The sequence below is a fragment of the Sus scrofa genome, chromosome 6, assembly GCF_054392235.1.
Source record: "Sus scrofa isolate SSC_HxYL_T2T_F1_AM1 chromosome 6, Sscrofa_HxYL_maternal_Yorkshire_Landrace_v2.0, whole genome shotgun sequence".
In the NCBI taxonomy this organism is placed as follows: Eukaryota; Metazoa; Chordata; class Mammalia; order Artiodactyla; family Suidae; genus Sus; species Sus scrofa.
The window spans coordinates 166,476,797-166,502,616 of record NC_139388.1 but is presented as its reverse complement, the minus strand read 5'-3'; the positions used below and the strand labels follow the sequence as shown (position 1 = coordinate 166,502,616).

The following is a 25,820-nucleotide window of genomic DNA, read 5'->3' as shown; positions in this document are numbered from 1 at the left end:
TATTCACTCATTCATTCTTCATTCATTCATTCAATAAGCATGTACTTAATGCATATTATTGTTAGGTATTGTCCTAAGCATTCAATATTTAAAATGTATCCCCATCAACCTCTCATAGTGACCACTGGACGTTTTTCTTTTTGGTTAAGCTATGTGACATTTAGAAAGATATTTAAACTTTGAGAACCTATTTCTTTATCTGTAAAATTGAGATGACCTTACTTATCTGACCTGTCCCACAAGGTAGTGTCAAATACACAAGGCTATGAAAATGCATAGTCACCAACAAGGAACTCTCCAAACGTCCAAGAGTTCTACTAGCAAAATTTTCCTTAAATATCAAATAACCAAAGGATAGTGTAGGCATTTGAGAATTACCTTTAATGTAAGGGGAATATATTAGTTGGCCATTTTCTGTGGAATCTATGTTTGTCTACAAAAGGAATTATTTCTATAAATACTCACAAATTCTATAGAATGAAGAGACACAAATCAAGGAAAGACAAATGGTATACTTTAACTTTCCTTTTTATTCACTGAATGTTTAAATTTGCAAGCTGTTTTGCTTTGCTGTAATTATGAAATCATGTTGACCTTGTTGGAAGTATCCCTAAAAATGAAAGTTACCATTTATGAAAACTATTGACTCTCTGTATATGATAAAAATGGAACTCAACTGAATAGGAATTTTCAAGAGAAGTTTATTATAAATAGGCTATGTAAATGTGGGTCAACATTTACAAGTTGTCAATTCTTACTTCTGAGTAATAAACATTTCTTTGCTGAATCCCCAGTGCAGAAACAAAATCTCACCTAGATTAGCTTTGATTTTTTTTCCTAGAGAAGTATCACAGAACATCAGATTTAGAAAGAATTTTGATGATAAATTTAATGGTAGGTTTGGAGGGATATGATTTAAATCATATCCATTTTTAAATATTTTAAAATATTTTAAACAAGAAAATTCAGTGTTAATATTTTTCCAATAAGGCAGTTTGTTCTTTTCTATTCAAATTGTTCATAACATAAAGATAGAAGACTGGAAAGTATTGATATATTAGTACATTAGATGTATTTTTTTTATTTCCCCAAATACATTATTTTTTTTCTACTGTGCAGCATGGTGACCCAGTTATACATATACGTATACATTCTTTTTTCTCAATGATGGAGCATGATAATGTGAATAAAATAGATGTGTTTTTAAATTTAAAAAAAATAAGTGAATATTTCCATCCAGGTCAACAACCAAACATTAGGTATTTCTCCTGCAATTTCTGAATTAAAGAAATTACAGTCCTTCAATGCTCATCTCTAATCCTTCATTGCTCATCTCTCAGAAGCCTCCCTGTCTCTTTCAATCTACATCAATATGTTCTTTACCCTGAATTTCTACATAAGGGTTGCATATGTTACAAGTTGGTATTAAACTATACATGGTTTTCTACTACTCTGCTATCTACTATTCTGTTTTAGTCTTGCTTCTAAAACTAGTTCACATGCATATGAGTTGCTGAGATGGGGATTAGAGACAGTACGTCAGAGATTGCTCCTGATCACCAAAATCTGATTCCTCTTCTTCCTAAACACACATATAAACTACATTTCCCAGTATCCATTGCTTTTAGGTGTGTTCATATGACTAGTTCTCACCAATGGACTATGTGTTGAAAGGATATGTTATATTTCCAGTCTAAGGTTTTCAAGATGCAGATGCCTGTCCTCCTTACTCTTTTTCCTTTTGCCAGGTAAACACAGATGACGGTGTCAAGTCCATAGGGAACAGCAGAGCCACAAAATGGAAGGAAAATAAAATACTGAATTACCACATAAAAGAGAGCTTCCCACTAATCATGAACACTTATCTGGTGGACTATAAGATGAAGAAGAAATCTCTTTCTCTTATACATATTCGCACCATTATATATGTAGGTAGACCTTATACAATTAGTTGAAAGCCTGAACAGAACAAAAGACTGGCCTACCCCAAGCAAGAAGAAATTCTGCCTTTCATCAACTTTCACTGCAACATCAGCTCTTCCATAGGTTTTCATTCTGAAGAACTTCAAACTTAAACTGAATCAGCTCTGCCCTGGATTGCCAGCCTACCAGCCCATTCTATACATTTTGTAACTTGCCAGCCTCTGTAATTACATGAGCCAATTCCTTAAAGTAACTCTTTATTTACTTTATTGATTATCTTAAGCAAATAATGTATACATCATATATATGTACTATTTGATATATAGTATCTAACAATAAAAAGAAAAGTAAATCAAACAAGGTCACTACTCAGGTAGTAAATAAAAAAACTAGAACTGATAACCAGATCTGTTCCAAAGTTAAGACTCCACAAACTACATTATTTCCCACATCTTTAAGCATTAATATATTAAAATTTGAAACCTATATTTGCAAAATAATTTAAATTGTTTCAAAATCTCTTTCTATGAATTAACAAGAGTGAAAGTCATTTATTTCCTGTGTTGGTGCACTCTTCAGGAATAATTATGATAATTGATTAAAGACAAAAACCTTCTGCAATTTAAGTTCAGTATACCGAAAAATTTTTTGAAAACACACAAAACATATTGAGAAGGAATTAACCAGTATGTATAGACATGAGTATCTGCTTCTAAATATTGGAATGAAACCTGCCCTATGAGGCATTTTTTCCAACACATTTGTTTTAAACAAGTGTGTTCTGCTATATTTAAGGGACACTTCAAATGTTCTCTGTTTGATGTATAAATTATGAATACGGTGACAAATTAAAGGCTGAAATGAAGGTAATGACTCAGAGTAATTCAGCTACCCATGACTCCATTAGGGTATTTGCAAAAGGAATCCTGAGGAACAAAAACCAAGCAGGAGGCATAACTCTCCCAGACCTCAGGCAATATTACAAAGCCACAGTCATCAAGACTGTGTGGTACTGGTACCATTGAACAGAATAGAGAACCCAGAAATAAACCCAGACACCTATGGTCAATTAATCTTCGACAAAGGAGGCAAGAACATAAAATGGGAAAAAGAAAGTCTTTTCACCAAGTATTGCTGGGAAAGCTGGACAGCCTCATGTAAATCAATAAAACAGGAACATACCCCAACACCATTCACCAAATAAACTCAAAATGGCTGAAAGACTTAAACATAAGATAAGACACCATCAAACTCCTAGACGAGAACATAGGCAAAACGTTCTCTGACATCAACCGTACAAATGTTTTCTCAGGTCAGTCTCCCAAGGCAACAGAAGCAAAAACAAAAATAAACTGATGGGACCTAATCAAACTGACAAGCTTTTGCACAGCAAAGGAAACCAAAAACAAAACAAAAAGACAACTTACAGAATGGGAGAAAATAGTTTCAAATGATTCCACTGACAAGGGCTTAATCCCTAAAACATACAAACAACTTATACAACTCATCAGCAAAAAAGCCAACAACCCAATTGAAAGATGGGCAAAAGACATGAATAGACATTTCTCCAAAGAAGATATACAGATGGCCAACAAACACATGAAAAAATGCTCAGCATCCCTGATTATTACAGAAATGCAAATCAAAACTACCATGAGATACTACTTCACACCAGTCAGAATGGCCATCACTAATAAGTCCACAAATAACAAATGCTGGAGAGGGTGTGGAGAAAAGGGAACCCTCCTGCACTGTTGGTGGGAATGTAAGTTGGTACAACCACTATGGAAAACAGTATGTAGGTACCTCAGAAAACTAAATATAGAAGTACTATATGACCCACCAATCCCACTCTTGGCCATATATCCGGAAAAAACTTTCCTTGAAAAAGACACATGCACCCGCATGTTCATTGCAGCACTATTCACAATAGCCAAGACATGGAAACAACCCAAATGTCCATCAACAGATGAATGGATTAAGAAGATGTGGTATATAAACACAATGGAATACTACTCCGCCATAAAAAAGAACAAAATAATGCCATGTTCAGCAACATGGATGGAACTAGAGACTCTCATCCTGAGTGAAGTAAGTCAGAAAGAGAAAGACAAATACCATATGATTTCACTTACATCTGGAAGCTAACATATGGTACAAAGGAACCTTTCCACAGAAAAGAAAATCATGGACATGGGGAATAAATAGACTTGTGGTTACCAAGAGGGAGGGGGAGGGACTGGGAATTTGGGGTTAATAGATGCAGGCTTTTGCCTTTGGAATGGATAAGCAATGAGATCCTGCTGTACGGCACAGGGAACTATGTCTGGTCACTTGTGATGGAGCATGATAATGTGAGAAAAAAGAATGTATACATGTATGTGTAACTGGGTCACCTTGCTTTGCAGTAGAAAACTGACAGAACACTGTCAATCAGCTATAACGGAAAAAATAAATATCACTACCATTTCTTTAAAAAAAAAAAGGATATCCAATATGAGTGTGAGTTTATGATAAAGCAAGGAACCAGGTCAGGTTCCATTACCTCATCTTCTACAATAACTCCACGCCTGTATAGACAAAGAAGACAGAGATAGGAAAACAGAAGACTATAGAAAAATGCCTCACTCAACCAAGAGAGAATAAGGGTTTTCAACTGAGTAGAAACTTACCAAATATTTTAGTACCAACACTTTTATTTTTTTAGCAATAGTCATTTATTCATTCATTCACAGATGTTTTAAGTACCTGTTGAAAGCTAGCCATTTTAGGAAAAGATAATTGACAAAATGTTTAATTTTAAGAAAAGGAATGAAATCATGATCCCTGCCCTCAAGAAGCCTGAGTTTGCAGACAACAATAAAAGTCTGCTTCATTAAAAAAATCAATAAAGTTGTCATTGGAAATCAGAAAAAGGGAAAAGTTATATATAGCTGGAAGGATCATTAAAAAGTTCATGGGAAAAATAAGTCTGCGTGTGGCACCTTGAAGATGGATCTGATTTCAATAAAAAGATGGAAAATTACTCCCAAACAAAGAGAATATCATGATCAAAGTCAAAACAGTAAGAATTTGATACCATGTAATAGGACAAAAATGAAAATGTATACATGAGAAAGATCAACTAGGTAGAGCATTCGTCCTTACCAAGAGTGGTATCTGGGGAGGCAAAGATATTTTTGATATTAAAATGATTTGTGGCCAATGATTTGTGATCACAGGACATAAAAAGATACACCATATATCTGTAGCATTAAAATTTTGTGGAGGTGAGTGGGATTAGAAAAACAAAATGTCTGGAGTTCCCGCTGTGGTACAGCGGAAACGAATCCAACTAGGAACCATGAGGTTGTGGATTTGATCTCTGGCCTCACGTTGCCATGAGCTGTGGTATAGGTCACAGACACAGCTCAGATCTGGTGTTGCTGTGGCTGTGGCATAGGCTGGCAGCTATAGCTCCGATTGGACCCCTAGCCTGGGAACGTCCATATCCCACAGGCGTGGCCCCAAAAACAGCGAAAAAGAAAAGGAAAAAAGAAATACAAAATGTCTAAAGAAGCTGCTTAGTAGTGTGATAATAATAATAAATAAATAAAGACGTTAGGAAATACAAAGTGGAGTAACAGAACTTAGTGAGTGATGGGCCAGGGTGGCAAAGGAGAGCCAAAGATGACTCTAGATTAACAGGGATCTTTCTGTTTTGAATTTAGAACATGACAATTTTGGTTTGGGAGGATGTCCAGTTTAAAATATCATTAGAACATCTAATAAAGACAATAGTATGTAGATTAAAATATGGGACTGATGCCTCAAAGAGAGTTCAAGACGACAACACTAAGGCAGTGCTATTCAAAATTTGGTCCATGGATTGATGCCAGCCTGCAAACTGCTTATTACAGATACACTATAAAACAAGTACTGTATGATACTTTTATAGCCATTTGACATCCAAATTCATGATGGTGTACTTATCTAGTTGAATAGAGTATAATCAGTTTGGATATTGACAAATTAATTTGGTAAATTGCATGTAGCATGAGCTTCATATAATTCATGTACAGCAGAGTCATACTTAAAGCCAAGACACTGGAAATTTAAAACAAAAAACAAAACACAATTCTTATCCACACATAGTTCTAAGAAGCATTATATCAGTGCTGATTATGTGCCAATAATACTATAAAGATTGTTACTTAATAAAAGTATATTCCACAATCTCTAAATAGGCAGGAACACTAGAAGAGTGGCTAACTCAATAAATCAAGGATTCTTATTTTTAGGCAAATGTTTTCTGTATGTACATTAGTGCATTTATCTTGGAAGATAAATCATACCTTTCATCAGAATTTCAAAAATGCCAGTGTTCTAGGAAAGGCTAGTAAGTACTAGTATTATCTCTGTACCTTCAGTATCTGCCACATAATTCATTCATCCTTATGACAAATAGTTACTGAATGCCTACTACAAGTTAGACTCTAGTGATAGAGCTAATAAACAAAGTAACCATTGTTATTGTAGAAGACGCAGATAAAGAAAGAAGTAAATAAACAGGCAAAGAATATAAGCAGGATCTTATGATAGAGTGACTAGGTGGCTAGTTAAGACTGGGTAGTCAGAGAAGGCCTCTCTGAGGAAACGAAATATAAACTTATACCTTCATGCTAAGACACAAAGATGGTGGTGAAGGAGAAGGAGGTGCCAATATTAAGCAATAAGAACTGGATGGATTAAATGGCAAAAAATAAAGTGGAAACAAATCTATGAACAGGCAGAAAATTACTGTGGCTATAGCGTTATTGGAGAGAGTAAGGATAGCATAAGATAAAGTCAGAAAATAGTCAAGTGTAAGATCTGCACCTTTATTTTATTTTATTTTTTATTTTTTGGTCTTTTTGTCTTTTTAGGGCTGCCCCCGTGGCATATAGAGGTTCCCAGGTTAGGGGTCTAATTGGAGCTGTAGCTGCCAGCCTACACCACAGCCACAGCAACACCAGATCCAAGCCACATCTGAAATCCACACCACAGCTCACAGCAATGCCAGATCCTTAACCCACTGAGCAAGGCCAGGGATCGAACCCTCAACCTTATGGTTCCTAGTGGGATTCGTTTCCACTGTGCTACCATGGGAACTCCCTAAGATCTGCACCACTTTTAATCAGGATAAGGAGTCTAGATTTTATTCTAACTCTGATGGGAAAACAACGGAATGTTTTAAATAAGGAAGGAATAAGATCTGATTTGAGTTTGGGGGAGTTCTCTTCTTTCATTTTTCAAAAATTTTTTGGAGAGGTGTTCCCATTGTAGCTCAGTGGATTAAGAACCTGATGTAGTCCCCATGAGGATGCAGACTGGATCCTTGGCCTCACTCTGCAGGTTAAGGATCCAGCATTGCTGCAAGCTTTGGCATATGTCACAAATGGGCTTGGATCTAGTATTGCTGTGGTTGTGGCACAGGCCTGCAGCTAGAGTTCCAATTCAACCCCTAGCCCGGGAATGTAGTTGATTTACTATGTTGTATTAGTTCCAGGTATATAGCAAATGTGAATCAGCCATATTTGTGTTTTTAAAGAATCACTTTGAATGCTTTGTTCATCAGATATTGGCAGTGGGGTGGAATATGAGTGGACGGAAGCAAGAGGAACAGTAGTTCCCAATGACAGATGTTGGTGGTTTGAATGAGGAACACAGCTAGAAAGAAGTTAATGGATTCAGGGTATTTAATGAGAATAATAATTCTCAATGGATGGACGAATGATAAATTATTAGATGTGATAGCCAAGATTTATAAAGATTGAAGATAGGTGAGTTGACCCTTAGAGAATGTCTTTAAGGGCCATGTGTAGATGAAAACAAGACACGTCAGTCAGAGATGGGGGAAATGAGGACGCTATAGTCAAGACTCCTGGGGGGAAGAGTGGTAAAAAGTAATGGTGGTCAACAGGAATGTCATCTGCTGCAGAGGAATCAAGAGCTAAGACAAGACCACTGAAGTACACGACTACTCCCTGGCAATCTTTCAGAGAATTATCTTGCTGGATTAGTGAGGATATAAGCCAGACTTAAGGATAAAAATATAATGGTACATAGGGATATTTCTATTTTTACGGGAAGTCTTTCTAAAATCATCTTGCACATAATTTAATCTTATCTTGATGATAAAGAACAGATATCTTGACAATTACATATTTAAATTTAGTTGTTTACTTTTTTATATTTTCTGCCTCCTCCTTTCTGACAGCTTGTCAACTTTTACTTCTCCACCAAAGAGCATTCCTATCTTCCCAGGTTCCACCCTGTTTGCTAATTACCTGATCTGAAAACCCATATTATCAGGATAGTTAGAACTGTATCTGAATAAGAACAAATAAATTATACGTGTCTCCTTTAAAGAGTAAGGTGTACAAAATTTAGTGCATGTATTTTCTGATAACTATTTTGGCTATTCAAAGGTTTCTACCCCACCGAAGTTCAAAGTAATACTCTCAAAAAATAAGGTTGCTGAATAAGTGTTTTTTTGTAAATCAATACAGCCATACTAAATTTCTCAACTTTGCATCCTATAATTTGAGGTCAATAGTTATGAAAATGCAATAAATTAATATGTAAATAATTTCATCTGGTGAAGTTCTACTTATTCTCACAATAATTCTTTCAACAAATATTTATTTAGCACCTACCTGTTCTGAGCACCAGGGAAGAAGAAAGGAAAATATCACCTTTCTGGTGTTTATATTCTAGTAGAAGAGGCAGATAACAAATAACAATATTAATAAATAAGTAAATTTTATATAATACTAAACGGTAAGTGCTAAGAAGAAAAATTAAAGCAGATAAGGGACTAGGAAATGCCAGGAAATAATAGCTGAAATTTTATACAGGGTAGCTAAGATAGGATTCACTGAAAAAATGATAGCTGAGTAAGAATTGAAGTGAGGGAGAAAACACTTTCTAGAAGAACATTCTAGGGAAAGCATGAAAGTGTAGTTCCTATATTATCTCCTCTATAATGTCTTCCTCAATGGCTTCCCACACTCATCCCACCCCATTCATACACACACAAAATCAATTACTTCCCTCTCAGGGCCTCCTTCATATTCCAGTACAGACCACTAAATATCTTCTAGGCTTTTGGTAATTCTAATCCACACAACAACCCTAAAAGGCAAATACTGTTGTACCAACTTAAATATGTGCAAAGTTTCCACGTTTAAATGAACTGCCCAAGATAGAAAATTAATAAATGCTAAGATTTAATGCCTTATGCTCTGTAGAACTCTCTCTCTCTGACTATAATGTATCCAGCTTCTTCCTTTCCATAGCAGGCAAAAAAAAAAAAAAAGGAAGAAAAGAAAAAAGAGAGACATTTCACTTACTCAAAAAGCTCAGCCCTATATGAAAGAAAAAGGATTTAAAAATAAAAAATAATTTCCCAAAATAAAATGCAAACTCAGAGACTACAGTAAAATAACACGAGTACATTTTCAAAACCAAACAATGTCTAATGACCAGCCTAGTCCATGGGATATGAACACATCAGGGAGCCAAAAATATTCTGTCACAAACATCATAACATTTCTACATAATTATGGTTTGTTTTTGAATTTTTGTACAAACCAAACCTCAAAAAAATCTAGGCAGCCCTTCAGTCTGCACATATAAGCTCTATTTTAAGGATGTAAAAATATGGTCAAGAAAACAACTCACTTATCAAGGTGGCTTAAGATAAGGATAACCTAGTTCAAGAAATTGCTAGATTGACAACACTTTGAACCACTAATCTTTTCTTTTCTTTTCTTTTTTTTTTTCTTTTTTTTTTGTCTTTTGTCATTTTAGGGCTGCACCCACAGCATATGGAAGTTTCTAGGCTAGGGGTTGAATCGGAGCTGTAGCTGCCAACCTACACCACAGCCATAGCGATGCTGGATTCGAGCTGCATCTGCAACCTACACCACAGCTCAGGGCAATGCCAGATCCTTAACCCACCAAGCAAGGAAATCGAACCCGCATCCTCATGGATACTAGTCGGGTTTGTTAACCACTTAGCCATGACAGGAACTCCTAAACCACTAATCGTATCTCTGTCAAAACAGAACATCCCTAAAAGTTCAGCAAATCATGCCAATTATATTGGCTCTGAGCTAATAAAAGCAGCAGGGGTGAGCTGAAGACCTAGCCTCACCTTTCACAGGAACCTCGACAAATCACTGAGCAAAATATCTTGCCTTCAACACTGAGGCATGAATCATTCAGGGATGAGTCAGAAAATGAGGCATGCCAGATAATTCAATTAAAAAATGTATTAAGGGAAACTGTGTAGTTGCAAAAGTGCTGGGAGAGCTAAAAGACCAAATAGGTGAGAGCAGGGAAACACAAGAGAGTAACCACAGCAGGAAGCCCCTGCCATCCCATAGATAGAGAGTCAAAGGAAGAAGACAGTGTACCCTGGGAGCAAGGGCAATCCAACAAAATTGAGATAACAAGGTAGGAATTGTCTGGCAAAACATAACCGATAGGTAGCCACTGCTGGACGTGCCGCCCAAAACAGAAAGGAGGAGAAATACCCAGGCTTCTCTCATCTCCATGCCCTTCAACCTCCTGCTAGAGTCTCCTATTAGCTGAACCCAGCCAGAATCCAGATGTCAAGGGAACTCAGGAAGTGCAATTTTCAGGGGGTTGCCCCTCTGCAATACAAAAAAAAAAAAAAAAAAGAAAGAAAGAAAGGATGGTGAATGGAACTAACTACAAAAAGATAACAATCCACACAGCTTCAGAAGGCAAGTCTATTTGGATGGCAATGCACAATTTGTATGGATTTTTCAATACTGGAGTATACTATCAAAATATGACTTCTTGCGGAGAGTGGAGAGTAAAAACACAAACATTCTAGTTTTGCTAGTTAATGTAAATTGTAAAATTTTATTTACACATGGGAAACAGCAATAATAGAAAATAAAAAGAAAATTCTAAATTGAAAATCTGTCCTTTGGTTATCACTTGAAAAGCACTTATGGGAGTTCCCGTCGTGTGGCGCAGTGGTTAACGAATCCGACTAGGAACCATGAGGTTGCGGGTTCGGTCCCTGCCCTTGCTCAGTGGGTTAACGATCCGGCGTTGCCGTGAGCTGTGGTGTAGGTTGCAGACACGGCTCGGATCCCGTGTTGCTGTGGCTCTGGCGTAGGCCGGTGGCTACAGCTCCGATTCAACCCCTAGCCTGGGAACCTCCATATGCCGCAGGAGCGGCCCAAGAAATAGCAACAACAACAACAACAACAACAAAAAAAAAGACCAAAAAAAAAAGAAAAGCACTTATGTCTTAGATTTTAAACCAATACATACATATACTGTAATTATTCAAGTAATTCCTTGTCTTTATTAGAAAGAGAAGGGCTGTAAATCAACCACATTTAATCTAGTGAGGTGTCCTCTTTTTTGTAGTTATTTTACTACCAAAGGATAAGAGGGTGGTCTATGTGAACCAGAAGTCTCCTTTGAAGTTGGGTCTCAGATGATTTGAAAAGAGCAGCTGAAGAGGTGTGCAAACAGATTTCATTAAGCACAGTTCACACTTCAACTGTCCTTTCTGAGGCCTTTCACTTCAAGATTGTTACTATAGAAAATGTCATCATTCTTAGAGGAAAGTTATTCAGGAAGGAAATATTTTACTTCTTCCTTAAAGAGGAGATAGAGGAAATAGGACAGAGAAAAAAATACAAGTAGATATGTAACCATATCTATGTGTCAGTTATACATGTAACTGAAATGTATAATTCAGTAAAGAAGTCGGAAATTTAAAAATCAAGTGAAAACCCTACCATAATAATAAGTTTACTTTGTTTCAATTATGAATCAGAAACAAATAATTGAGCTAAATTATTCATCTACAGTTCATAGTTACCAATATTTCCCCAACAGAATTTCTACACACAGTGGAACATTCCTTTATATTTCCAAACCATGCTGCTTTCTCCTAAATGTGCTAATATATTTTCACTAAAATAGATTATAAAATGGAATTCTTAGGAAGGAAATTTGATTCATATCTTATAATAAAGATGATTTTTGTCTGTCTGTTATTGAGGTGTAGTTGATATTAATATTATGTTGATTTCAGGTGAACAACATAATGATTTGATATTTATACACATTGTGAAATGACCCCAATAAGTCCAGTTACCATCCGTTACCACACATGGTTAAGATTTTGTTCCTTTTTTTCTCCCTCTGGGATAAGAGGAAACTCTCAAATACAAAAAACAGTATATGTTGTACATTACATTTCTATGACTTATTAACTTATAACTGGAAGTTTGAACCTTTTCACCCTCATCCATTTCACCCATCCTTCATCGACCTTCCCTCTGGTAAACACTAATCTGTTCTCTGTATCTATGAACTTGGTTTTTGATTGTTCCTTTGTTTGGCTGTTCTTTGGGTTTGTTTTGTTTTTTTGATCTCCCATATCATACAGTACTTGTCTTTCTCTGTCTGACTTATTTAACTTAGCATAATGCCCTCAAAGTCCATTCATGCTATTGCAAATGGCAGCATTTCCTTCTTTTATGGCAGAATAGTTTTTTATATATAGGAACTTCAAAGACATTGTTAAATAAAAACATGTGGGTTTTATCTTGAGGACAACAGGAAGTTATGAAAGATTTTAAGCAATAAAGAAATGATTTCCATCTTAACTTTGGTGGCACATTGTAGAGAACAGACCAGAGTGAGTTTAGAAAGCTACTATACAAGTCCAGTAAACTTACTGATGATCTGGTCTAGGACAGAAATTGTGGCTCTGAAAAAGTTGCAAGATTTTATAACCACTCATTTAATAACAAGCAGAGGGAGTACCAGAGTGTACTTGCCTAATACCTTCTCCTACCAGCATCCCATGGGAAAATCCCAGTACAGATAATAGGCTAAAAACCCTTTGGTCAAGGCCAAAACTCAAGATTAGCAAAACAGAAAGTACAGCAATACCCATAGGTCAGGAAGCTCCACAGGGCAGATGTAAACACGGGGTGAGGCTGTGAAGAAGAGACCATCAAGGAGAAACATACAAACCAGGTTCAGGATGTGGACACATAGTATCATTACAATATTTGCTCAAAAGAGGAAAAAGTAAAGCATACCTACTTCTTTGAGAATGGATATAAGGAGATGACAGATGACATATATCAGAAGTGAATTTTGAGATGGCGAGAAATAATGTTCAATTAATTAAAAAGTTTTAGTGAGCCCTTACTCTCAGAAATACTCTCCATTTCTGAGAGCTAGCTGCAGTTTGCCATTCCCTGAAAGTACTATTATCTCTCTAGTATTCATGTCTTTCTATGTGACTTTACAAGAATTGGGCAGTCTTTCCAAAATGCCAAAATTTACCGGATAAAATGTTACTAATCAATCAAGACCTACCTCAGAGTAGCCTCCTCTAACAAGCATTGTCTGCAAACTTACCTTCCCAACACTCTGCTGAAAAAGACAAGTTTTTGCTATGTTTTCTTATTACTCAGTACTTAATTCTAATAGAGATAGAAGTACCATACATCCTGGTTAGATGCAGACAAGTCACAAGGTATGTCTCTTGTCCCAGAATCCCCTCCAGGTTAGCATTTGTTGTGGGCAAAAACATTTACTTTAGATAATAAATGTTGTGGTTAATTCAATCACAGTCTTTGTGAAACTCTCCTACTAAACTCCTTTAGGCCAAAAACTGTACATTGTATTCTTCCCACAGGATAAAACATATCTACTGGTTGGTAGATTTATAAAGAAGAAAAAACAAACTTATGGTTACCAAAGGGGAAAAAGAGAGGAAGGGATAAATTAGGAGTTTGGGGTTAACATATATACAACACTATATATAAAGTACATAACCAAGAAGAACCTTCTGTATAGCACAAGGAACTATACTCAACATTTTCTAATAACCTATAAAGGAAAAGAAGATGAAAAAGAATATGTGTGTGTGTGTGTGTGTGTGTGTATCACTCTGGATCACTTTGCTATCCTGAAACTAATACATTGTAAATTAACTACACTATGATTAAAAAATAAAGATAAAAAAGAATAAAGACAATTTTATTTTCTTTCAAATGGAAATAAAACATTTAAATTTTTTTTTAATTTTGTCTTTTTAGGGCCACACCCATGGCCTATGGAAATTCCCAGGCTAGGGGTTGAATCAGATTATTAATTTTTAAATATTACACAAATATGAGTTTCTACTGTGGCACAAATAGGAGTTTCTACTGTGGTACAAAGGGATCAGCTCCAGGACACAGGTTTGATCCCCAGCCTGACTCAATGGGTTAAAGGATCCAGCATTGCTGCAACTGTAGCATAGGTCACAACTGAAGCTCGAATCTGATCCCCAGGCCAAGAACTCCATATGCCATGGGGCAGCCAAAAGAAACACACACACACACACACACACACACACACACACATAAATAAATGTAGTAAAATTCCATTGGGAGAATTAAAAATAAAAATTTTAAGTTTTCATTTCCATTGTTTGAAATGATATAAAGTAACTGAACCATATCTTTATTTCACTGACCATTTTTCATGCCACAGTAATTTAATACAAAATACTAAATCTCTCAAGCTAACTAATTAATATGAATTATGAATTGTAGTATACTTCTCATACTCAATACACATACATGGATATAAATCATAAAAACAATACTCAAATTGAAAATGATGGCAACTAAACATAGTTTTTATCTGGATGGCCTATTTAAAGACAGCGATTTTTCATTTTTTATCATAAAATCTTTTCCTATATGCCTTATCACTTAATGATAGTTTTTCAGCAATATAACTATTATTCACATGTCATAAGTTGACCTATAACAATGGTTAAAAGTATGGCCTTTGGAGCTAAGAAATCCTCAGTTTCAAATTTAGCTACACTATTTGTCAGTCATGTAATTCAAAGTAAATAACTTCACACCTCTGAGAATCAGTTTCCTCACCTTGTATGAAGAGAGATATACCTCAGAAGACTTTTCTGTGTATGTAATGAGACAAACTAGGTATATTACATCTTAGAGGGTATGGCAAATAATAAGTAATAAAGGAATAATTGTTACTGGTATTCTTCCTTAAGGTTCTTTTTGCTATTAATGTTAAATTTTTATTTAAATATAAAAAATATTTTTATTGATCTTAAAAACTCACTTTATGAAGACCATTTGTTCACTATCTGTTCTCCCTCATTTATTAATTTCTCTAGCTCTTGCTCTCATTTTTCTTTCTGAGACTCCCATAATGCATATATTGATCTATTTTGATGGGTATTCCATAAACTCCTTAAGCTTTTTCCATTCTATTTCAATGTTTTTACTTTTTGTTCCTCGGAATTGTTTCCAAAGATATGTATTCAAATCCACTGATCCTTTGTTCTGTTTTAGTCTGCTGTTGAGGTTCTCTAGAAAATTTTTTCAGTTCAGTTACTGTGTTCTTCAGCTTCATTCTTACTATTTGGCACTTTTAGTATTATCTCTTTGTTGAAACTGTCACTTTATTCACAAAAGGTTTTCTTGACCTTGGATAGTTATTTTGAATTCTCAGTCAGATAAACCATGTAAATCCATTTCATTAGTCAGTTTCTAATAGTACATTAAGTGCTAGAGAATAAAAATTCATAAGAACCAATCCCTGACTTCAAGGAATTTTCAGCAATAAAGACAAGGAAAGAGATAATTAAATAACTACAATGCACAGAAGAGGCCTGTAAATTATAGAAAAGGTGCCTTAAATATAGAGGTAGAGACAGTCAAACCTGCCTGAGAGGTACCTTCTCAGAGGAAGAAATTCTGGCCTGAGTCTGAATTAACATGTTACCAGGTGGAGACAGGCATCTGCAGCACAGAGGAAACAGCATATCTAAAGGTATGAGGGCTTGAGAGAAGTTGGTGGACTGGGAAATTGCAAGCAATTAAACATGGCTTTTCCACCAAAGTTATCAGAAAATTAATCTTTCCTCATCTTTCTGTTGGTCAAATTATTTCACTGAACAAGTAAATACAACAGAAACTCTGTGCTTCATTTTGTAAGCACTCTGCTAGGTTCTGTGGAAGAACATGGATTAATCAGACTCAGAATCCACCCTAAAGCAGGTAATAGTCTAGAAGGTTAAAATGAGGTCATTAAAGCGGGCTCTAATCCAATATGACTCATGTCCTCACAAAGAGGAAATATTTATTGATAGACAGGGACACAGGAAGAATGCCATGTGCAAATGAAGGCATACATTAGGGTGATGCTTCTACAAACCAAGAAACACCAAAGTTTGTTAGCAAACCATCAGAAGCCACAGGAGAGACACTAAAGAGATTCCTCCTCTCAACCTTTAGAAGGAACCAACCCTCCCAACATCTTGATCTCAGACTTCCATCCTCCAGAAGTGTAAAACAATAAATTTCTGTTGTTTAAGCTGGTCAGCTTATGATTCTTTATAATGGCAGCCCTGTTAACTAAAACACCATGGAATAAACAAAGAGCAAGACCCTGCATAAACAATTTTTCAATTATTGGTATAAACAAACACTGTTCTTAGGGTTCAGAGAACTATCATTTAACTGGAGTGTCCCTTCAATCACACACTCACACATGCTTGTGCATGCACAATATTCAAAACCAAAAATAATCAATAACTACTTTTAAAATGAATTGTGTTTACCTTTCTTATTAATACTTTCAACATATTCCAAATACCTACTACATGCCTATATGCTATTCAGAGTATGAGGTTAGGTATAAAGAAGTAAACAAAATTCAATTCCTGCTGGATGGAAATTCACAATCAAGCTCTGATCTCCACTTTCAGAACACTCACAGCATTTGCTGTTTATGAAGTATATTACTATTGCTGTTTTTTTAATGTTCAACTGAATCTATTCTTTAATTGCTTCTTTATAGAGAATCTTCTTCTCAGAAAGACTAAGAACTAGGTACATTGCAGATATTGAGTAATTAATGATTTATCAAGTAGTCAAATTATGTCAGTTTTATCCCAGAAATAATATCTGGGTAAGTATTTAAAAAATAAAAGGTACTGTATAAATGTTCATTAGTACTGCCATTATCCTTCTAATTATTTATAGCAACAAAAACATAGCATTTAATTTTAAGTATTTTCAAGTTAATTCCTTCAAAATTGATTTTTATCTGACAACTTGTTTCATTAAGATAAAAAATTAAATGGACTGAATCACACTAAATGGTTAGATGGAATTAGATTCTGAAAAAAACCTCACAAGACAAGCTCAAAAGGAAAGGCCTTTGATACACTCACCACTTTCAAAGCAAGCATCAAAGATAAGATGTCCTTTTCTGGGCTGTCCACAATATCCAGCAGGAAGCACCATATATTTGCTCACATTCCCTCCGATGGCATCATCATTTCCCATGTCATTGCCTATTTTTTGAAAATTTGCTCATGTTAAACAGAATTCAAAATGAATTTATTAACAGAAGTCCAATAAAATTTTTATCATTAATGTCCCCCCCCATCACTTAGTGCTTATCCAGGCATTAAAGAAATTATCTTCATACTGTTGTTGTTGTTTTGCTTTTTGGGGGGGCCACACCCATGGCATATGCAAGTTTCCAGGCTAGGGAAACCTGAATATCAGAGCTACAGCTACTGGCCTGTGCCACAGCCACAGCAACTCAGGATCCAAGCCACATCTGCAACCTACACCACAGCTCATGGCAATGCCCCCAACCCACTGAGTGAGGCCAAGGATGGAACCTGCATCCTCATGGATACTAGTAGGATTCATTTCTGCTGTGCCACAATGGGAACTCCTCTCCACATTGTTTTAAAGTAGAAAGAGAATACATTTTTGAAATCAGAAAGATATGAGTTCAAATGTCATCTCTTCTACATATTAATTATCTATGATGTGAGCAATCAATTTAATCCCTTTAAGCCTCAGTTTCTCTTATCCATAAAAAGGGAATGGTAAAACCTACTTTTCAAAATTGTGTTATGAGAGTTAGACATGAAAAATATCTATTATCACTACTGAAATACAAAAAAATTTCACTAAATTTCATCAATTATGCAACAAATGGTAGTATATTTAATTTCTCACAAATACATACATAATTATTTTATTATGGAATAAAGCAATAGTTCTACAACTAATGTTATAAGTAGCTAAATGTTCCACCACCAGAAGTAATTTAAGAACCACTAAATTAGCATAAAAGCTATATTTCCTGATAGGAACTTAAATTTTTTTTAAGTGTTTTAAGTTTCACTTCCACATAGGATGTAGAAAACTGGAAAGATCATCACTTCCACTTTAACAAGAAATATCTCAATAAAGAATGAAACCACAATTTATAAAAATCTGTCAGAGAACTGAGATTGCAAGGTAACTAGAAATCAGATATCCAAAAAAAGTCAGGCCCCGCCAAAAAACAGATGACAAACAAGCACTAACTCTTCTACGACAGAGTCCAAGAGAAAAAAACACAGGTGTTATACAAGGGATTTAAAAGAAGTAAACTAAATTTAAAAAAAAAAATGCTAAAGGTCTAGTGTAGGAAACATGAGTGTGTAGAACCCCTGGATATCATAGGCCCAGAAAGGATTTCACAGCACTGGAGACTCTTCTGTAAAAGCTCCCATCAAGTGTTTAGGAGAAAGATTAGGAGCAAGGCAGAAGACTAGAAAATGCCTTTCTTTGTGATGCAGGTCTGTAGAAGGGCACTGGTCCTACCAATACCCTTTTCCCTAAGGGAAGAAAAAAAAAAGAAGGCTTAACACACTAGAGAAAGAATAACAACTTTTAACTTCGGTGCACAAGTGAGACTCACTGCAAGAGGAGAAACAGCAAAAGAAAAAAATCCTCCATACATGGGGGAAGAACAGCAAACAGTCCTGGGCCAAGACTATATATGAATATTATTAGAGAGCTCCTATTCCTCTAAAAATTTGTTGCCAGAATTCAGCCTCTGCCAGTGCCAAATTGAAAGGTAGAGACAGAGGTAAAGGAGAAAAAAAATAGCTTATTGCTTTACCAGGCAAAGGAGGGTCACAGTAGGCTAATGTGCTAAAGACTGTGTCCCCCTCTCCCCCTCACCCCATCCCCGTTAGAAAGAATTGCGAGGAGTTTTATAGTAAAAAGGAGAAAAACAGGTTTTCAGATAGGAATCAGGATTGGGACAGATATGCATTCTTCTTTCTTTAGGGGAATCTTAGTCATCAAAGCTGGAGTCAGGAGATCTTGTTATGAGCATGATGGTGGTCTTCTGGGTTATTGCCTAGAATAACAGTACTTGAGGAGAGGGCATATTGAACAGAGATTAGAACAAACTAGGAAAGTTCCTGAAAAACATCATATGCTAATAATCTTTAATCCACAGGCAACTGTGCTCAGGGTGCCTAATCCTTATCATACACATCCCCTCCCTTCCCTGATCAGCCTGTCTGAACCTGTCCCTAGGAACTCAGGGAAGGTCATGGTGGCTGAATGAGGCCCATTTCCGAAGAACAAGAAATGGGGGACATAGAAAGGCTTTTGCGCCCAGGAGCCCCACAGGTGGTGTTCAGTTTCAATAAATTCAGAAAAGACCAGATATCGGAATTATTGCACAATGAATTTAAAATAACTTAGAATAATATGTTAAGTTTCCTAGTAGAAAAAGAAGACAAAATGCATGAACAAATTGGGAATTTCAGTAGCGAGATGGAAATTACAATAATGAACCAAAAGGAAATGCTAAAACTGAGAAACACAATAAAAGAGATAAAGAATGTCTTCAGTGTACTCATCAGTAGACTCGACACAGATGAGGAAAGAATTGTGAATTCCAAATCCATAGAAATAATCTGAACAAAATATGAAGGCAAGAAGGAAAAAAAAAGAACACAGCATCTAAGAGCTATGGAATAATATAAAATAGTTTAGTACATGTATAACTGGAATTCTAGAAAGAGATGAGAGGGCAGGAGAAATAGTTGAAGAGCTAATACCTGAGAATTCCCCACAATTAATGAAGGATATCCAGCTACAGACCCAAGAAGCTTGAGCAGAACATATTTTTAAATGGGATATTTCATATTTAAAAATATAAGTCACATACAAAGGAACGAAGATAAAAAATTAAACTACTCATAAGAAACTGGAAAACAGTAGTCAAAGGAATAACATCTTTAAATTATTGGGGAAAAAATGCCAACCTAAAATTTTAGACCCAGTAAAAATATCTTTCAAAACTTAAGGCCGCAATAAGCATATATGAGAAAAACAAAAGATGAGAGAATTCATTATCAGCATTCTGTTATTAAAAGAATTTCTTTTAAAAAGTTCTTCATGGAAAAGGACATGATAAAAGGCATAAACTAAGATCCACAAAAAGGAATGAAGGACTCCAGAACTGATATAAATGGAAATAAATATAAATGTTCTTATTTTAATCACTTTAAAAGATAAATGATTAGCTAAAGAGAGTAGCAAAATATTATAGGTTTATGCTATATGTGAAAGTAAAATATATAGCAATAATAGCACAAAAAATGGGAGGGAGCAATTGGATGTATAGTCTAATAAGTTTCTTAAACTAAATATAAAACTGTATAATACTATTTGAAAGTAGATGAATTATATAAAGACATATTGAAAAGTGTAGGATAAACACTGAAAAAATTGTTATAAATAAGCCAATAGTGAAAATAAAATGGAACTAAAAGAAGTAGCCAATTAATCCAAAAGGAGGTAAAAAACAAGAGGACAAAGGGAAAAAGAAAAGATGGAGCAATTAGACAAAAACTAGCATAATAAATTAAATGTAATCACATATTAAATAATCTTCCAAATAATATAGGCAGTGCAATTACATGTTTATGCCAGATTAAATAAATCAGAAAAACCAACAAGATGCTGTCTATAGAAAATTAAGTTTAAATACAAAGACATAGGAGTTCCCATTCTGGTTCAGCAGGTTAAGAACCTGACTAGTATCCATGAGGATGCAGGTTTGATCCCTGGCCTCACTCAGTGGGCTAAAGGATCTAGCATTGCCATGAACTATGGTGTAGGTTGCAGAAATGGCTCAGATCTGGTGTCACTGTGGCTGTAGTGTAGGGTAACAGCTGCAGCTCTGACTCAATTCCATATGCTGTGGGTGCAGCTCTGTAAATACATACATATATACATACACAACATATATACATACAAAGACATGTAAGTTACAAGTAAAAGGATTTAAAAGATATATCATGCAAACAATAATCAAAAGAGAGTCAGGCTATATTAAGGTCAGATAAGATAGATCTAAAAAACAAAAAATAATACCAAGCATAAAGACAGACATTATATAACCATAGGGGAGTCAATTCATCAAGAAGACATAACAATTGTAAATGTGTATGCACTTAACAACAGAGATTCAAGATACATGAAAGATAATTGAAAGAAATAATTTGTTGGAGCCCCTTCAACAATATCATCTTTGTAATCAGTAGAAATAGTTGACAAATTAACAACATAATAAATGAAAAACGGAACATCACTAAAATCCTACAGGCATTAAGAGGATAATAAGGGAATGTCATGAACAACCTTAAGCCATAATTTTGTGAACTAAGAAGAAATGACAAAGCAAATACATTACCAAAAAAGAAAAAAGAAAACTAAATTGCTAGTCTTTCTTATGAACATAGACTCAAAATCCTCATGAAATTATCAGCAAAGTATAATACATCATGACCAAGTAAGATTCATCTTGGGAATGCGAGATTGGTTCAATGTGCAAAAATCAATGTAATTCACTAAATCAAGAGACTAAAAATCAAACCTATATGATCATCCCAATAGATGGGGGGAAAAAATCTGACAAAATTCTCAGCCTAAGAGGAATTAAGGGGAATTCCTCAACTGGATTAAAGCATCATTTCATATATATATAAAGTACATAGAGAATTCAACTATATTAAATAATTGCAAAAGACTGAAATTTTTTTCTTCCTGGTACTAGACACAAGACAAGGATGTCCATTCTCATCACTCCCATTCAGCAATCATTGTAAGCATCCTTCCTAAACAAGAAGACAATAAAAAGAAAACAAAAAGACAAAAACAAAAAATAAAATACATACTGTCCCTATTCACAGATAATGTATTTGTCTACATAGAAAATCTCAAAACAATATTTCCTCAGGTCAGTCTCCCAAAGCAATAGAAATTAGAGCAAAAATAAACCCATGGGACCTCATCAAACTGAAAAGCTTTTGCACAGCAAAGGAAACCCAAAAGAAAACAAAAAGACAACTTACAGAATGGGAGAAAATAGTTTCAAATGATGCAACTGACAAGGGCTTAATCTCTAGAATATATAAGCAACTTATACAACTCAACAGCAAAAAAAGCCAATCAAGCAATGGAAAAATGGGCAAAAGACCTGAATAGACATTTCTCCAAAGAAGATATACAGATGGCCAACAAACACATGAAAAAATGCTCAACATCGCAGGTCATAAGAGAAATGCAAATCAAAACTACCATGAGATATCACCTCACACCAGTCAGAATGGCCATCATTAAGAAGTCCACAAACAACAAGTGCTGGAGGGGCTGTGGAGAAAAGGGAATCCTCCTGCACTGCTGGTGGGAATGTAAACTGGTACAGCCACTATGGAGAACAGTTTGGAGATACCTTAGAAATCTATACATAGAACTTCCCTATGACCCCGCAATCCCACTCTTGGGCATCTATCCGGACAAAGCTCTACTTAAAAGAGACACATGCACCCGCATGTTCACTGCAGCACTATTCACAATAGCCAGGACAGGGAAACAACCCAAATGTCCATCAACAGATGATTGGATTCGGAAGAGGTGGTATATATACACAATGGAATACTACTCAGCCATAAAAAAGAATGACATAATGCCATTTGTAGCAACATGGATGGAACTAGAGACTCTCATCCTGAGTGAAATGAGCCAGAAAGACAAAGACAAATACCATATGATATCACTTATAACTGGAATCTAATATCCAGCACAAATGAACATCTCCTCAGAAAAGAAAATCATGGACTTGGAGAAAAGACTTGTGGCTGCCTGATGGGAGGGGGAGGGAGTGGGAGGGACTGGGAGCTTGGGGTTATCTGACACAGAACAGATTTACAAGGAGATCCTGCTGAATAGCATCAAGAACTATGTCCAGACACTCATGTTGCAACAGAACAAAGGGTGGGGAAAAAATGTAATTGTAAAGTATACATGTAAGGATAACTTGATCCCCTTGCTGTACAGTGGGAAAATTTAAAAAAATAAATAAATTTTAAAAAAAAGAAAATCTCAAAACATTTACTAAAAAGCCACTAGTTGTAAAAAATGAGTTCAGCAATGTTATAGAACAAAAGTTCAATACAAAAAATCAATTGTAGGAGATCCCCTGTGGTGCAGCAGGTTAAGGATCCAGCATTATCTCTGCAGCAGCTAGGGTTGCTGCCATGGTGTGAGTTCGATTTCAAGCCTGGGAATTTCCACATGTCGTGGGCACAGTCAAAAACAACAACAAAAAATCAATTGTATTTCTATATACTAGCAACAAACAAATGGAAATGTAAATAAAAAGCAGTATCACAATGATGCAAAAAGTACAAAACACTTAGGTATAACTCTGACAAACCTTTGCAAGAAGCATATGATTAAAATTAAAAGCACTGATATTTAAAAAGCCCTAAATAAGAAGAGAAATAAACCATGTTAACAGATTAGAAGATTCAATAGTGCCAAGATATCGATTTTCCATAAACTGATCTATAGATTCAGCATATTCCCAACCAAATATCCAGCAAGCTAGTTCTAAATTCACATGGCGAAATAAACTAAACAATGAAAATAATTTTATAAAAAAACAAAATGGAAGAGATAGACACACACTTCACTGGAACAGAATAGACTGGGTAGAATACCTCCACACATATATAGTCAGTTGTTTTTTAATAGAGGTACAAAGGTAATTTAATGTGGAAAGAATAAATTTACAACAAATGGTGTTGGAAGAATAACCCATATACTAAAAACAACCACACATCATGCATAAAAATTAATGCAAAATAAATCAAGAACCCAAACATAAAACATCAAACTATAAAACTTATAGAACAAAATAGAATTTTCCACACAAAAAAAGAATCAGGCTACATCCATACTTTACATTATAAACAAAAATTAACTCAAAAATGGATCACAAACCTGCATGTAAAAGCTGAAACTAAAAACTCTTAGAAGAAATAGAGAGAAAACACCAAAACATGAACTCTTGATTTAGCGATGATTTCTTGGACATGACACCAAAAGCACTGCCAATCAAAGGAGAAAAAAAAAGAAGAAGATAAACTGAAATTCATCTAAATTAAAAAATGTGCATTAAATACCATCAACAGGAGGATGAAGGTTCAATCCCTGGCCTCACTCAGTGAGCTAAGGATCTGGCGTTGCCATGAACTGCAGCATAGGTCACAGATGTGGCTCGGATCCCAAGTTGCTGTGGCTGTGGCCTAGGCCAGCAACTAAAGCTCAGATTCGACCTCTAATTTGGGAATTTCCACATGCTGTGGGTGTGGCCCTAAAAAGGACAAAAAAAAAAAAAAAAACATCAACAGAGTGAAATGACAATATACAGAATTGAAAAAAATATTTGCATATCACATATCTGATAAGGAATTAATATCCAGAATATACAAAGAACCACTACAACTTAGCAACAACAACAAAAAAATTCAAAAATAGGCAAAGAACTTGAATTGACATTCCTCCAAAGAAATACAAATAGCCAAAAATTTAAAAATTAAAAAAATTAAAGGCAGGAGTTCCCATCATGGCACAATGGTTAACGAATTCAACTAGGAACCATGAGGTTGTGGGTTCGATCCCTGGCCTTGCTCAGTGGGTTGATGATCCGGCGTTGCCATGAGCTACAGTGTAGGTCACAGACACGGCTCAGATCCTGCATTGCTGTGGCTCTGGCATAGGCCAGCAGGCTACAGCTACCATTAGACCCCTAGCCCGGGAACCTCTATATGCCATGGGAACAGCCCAAGAAATGGCAAAAAGGAAAAAAAAAATTAAAGGCAAAATTATAGGTATTTTTAAAAAATCAGTGGTTTTCAAGGGCTGCAGATAAGGGGAAGGGTTGACATCAATGTAATCAATCAAACTGTACAATCAAATGTACAATACATTCAAAATTTTGAAAACATCTTTGACCCTAACCATCTCAGCAGAGATGTCTGTGATGTCTGAGAGAAGGGGAAAAATGAGGTGAGTCTGATGATATTACTAGCTTTTAAATTAGTGACACTTTCTGGAAGATGGTACAGGAAGGAAAGGGTTCCCAAGCATAACAGGATGGTTTTCTGAGTTGAATAGACAGAAAAAGGAGTTTGGAGATACTGAGGAAAATGAAAAGGTCAGACTATTGAAGAGGTGAGCACTATGAGAGCCAGAACACCAAAAATCTACACAATGTCTGCTTAAGACTTTGGCTAAGCCATGTGGCGTCAAACGCCATGAGGCCAGATGAAGAGTGACCAAGAAGTCGTAGACTAACAATCTCCAAAGTGCACAGAGATGGAAAACATTCAAGACACAACCATTCAGAGTAGAGACAGAATCTATGCTGAAAACTCGGGGCATTAAGTAGAGATCCCAGAAAGGCACTAGCCACGAAGAACTGGAAAATGAACTTTGAAATACAGTACCATTTATAATAACATCAAAAAACACAAAATACACAACCATAAATTTAACAAATTATATATAAGAACTGCATATTGAAAATTTAATTTAAAAAGATTGCTGACAGACATTAAAGAAGTCTCAATTAAATGGCAAGACATACCATGTTCATGGATTAGA

At 35.5% G+C, this 25,820-nt stretch overlaps 1 protein-coding gene and 1 long non-coding RNA gene across 13 annotated transcripts in view; both read right to left on the bottom strand.

Moving 5' to 3' along the window:
- LOC100737108 (AGBL carboxypeptidase 4) overlaps positions 1 to 25,820 on the bottom strand; it is a 1,252,169-nt gene that overhangs the window by 1,141,344 nt on the left and 85,005 nt on the right. For 8 of the 12 annotated variants that reach the window (XR_014808341.1, XM_084965126.1, XM_021097823.2 and 5 more), the window contains exon 2: positions 17,228 to 17,350. The exons of the other annotated variants lie outside the window; for them this stretch is intronic. Coding sequence is in view for 7 of the 8 variants with exons in the window: in XM_084965126.1 (XP_084821252.1) it covers positions 17,228 to 17,350 (123 nt within the window). In the remaining variant the exon portion in view is untranslated. The remainder of the gene's footprint in view (positions 1 to 17,227; positions 17,351 to 25,820) is intronic. 12 annotated transcript variants of the gene reach the window in all.
- Positions 132 to 9,317, bottom strand: LOC146402976 (uncharacterized). Its single transcript, XR_014808380.1, has 2 exons — positions 8,763 to 9,317; positions 132 to 5,257 (listed from the first exon to the last, which is right to left on the bottom strand). It is a non-coding gene; the product is annotated as an uncharacterized LOC146402976 (long non-coding RNA).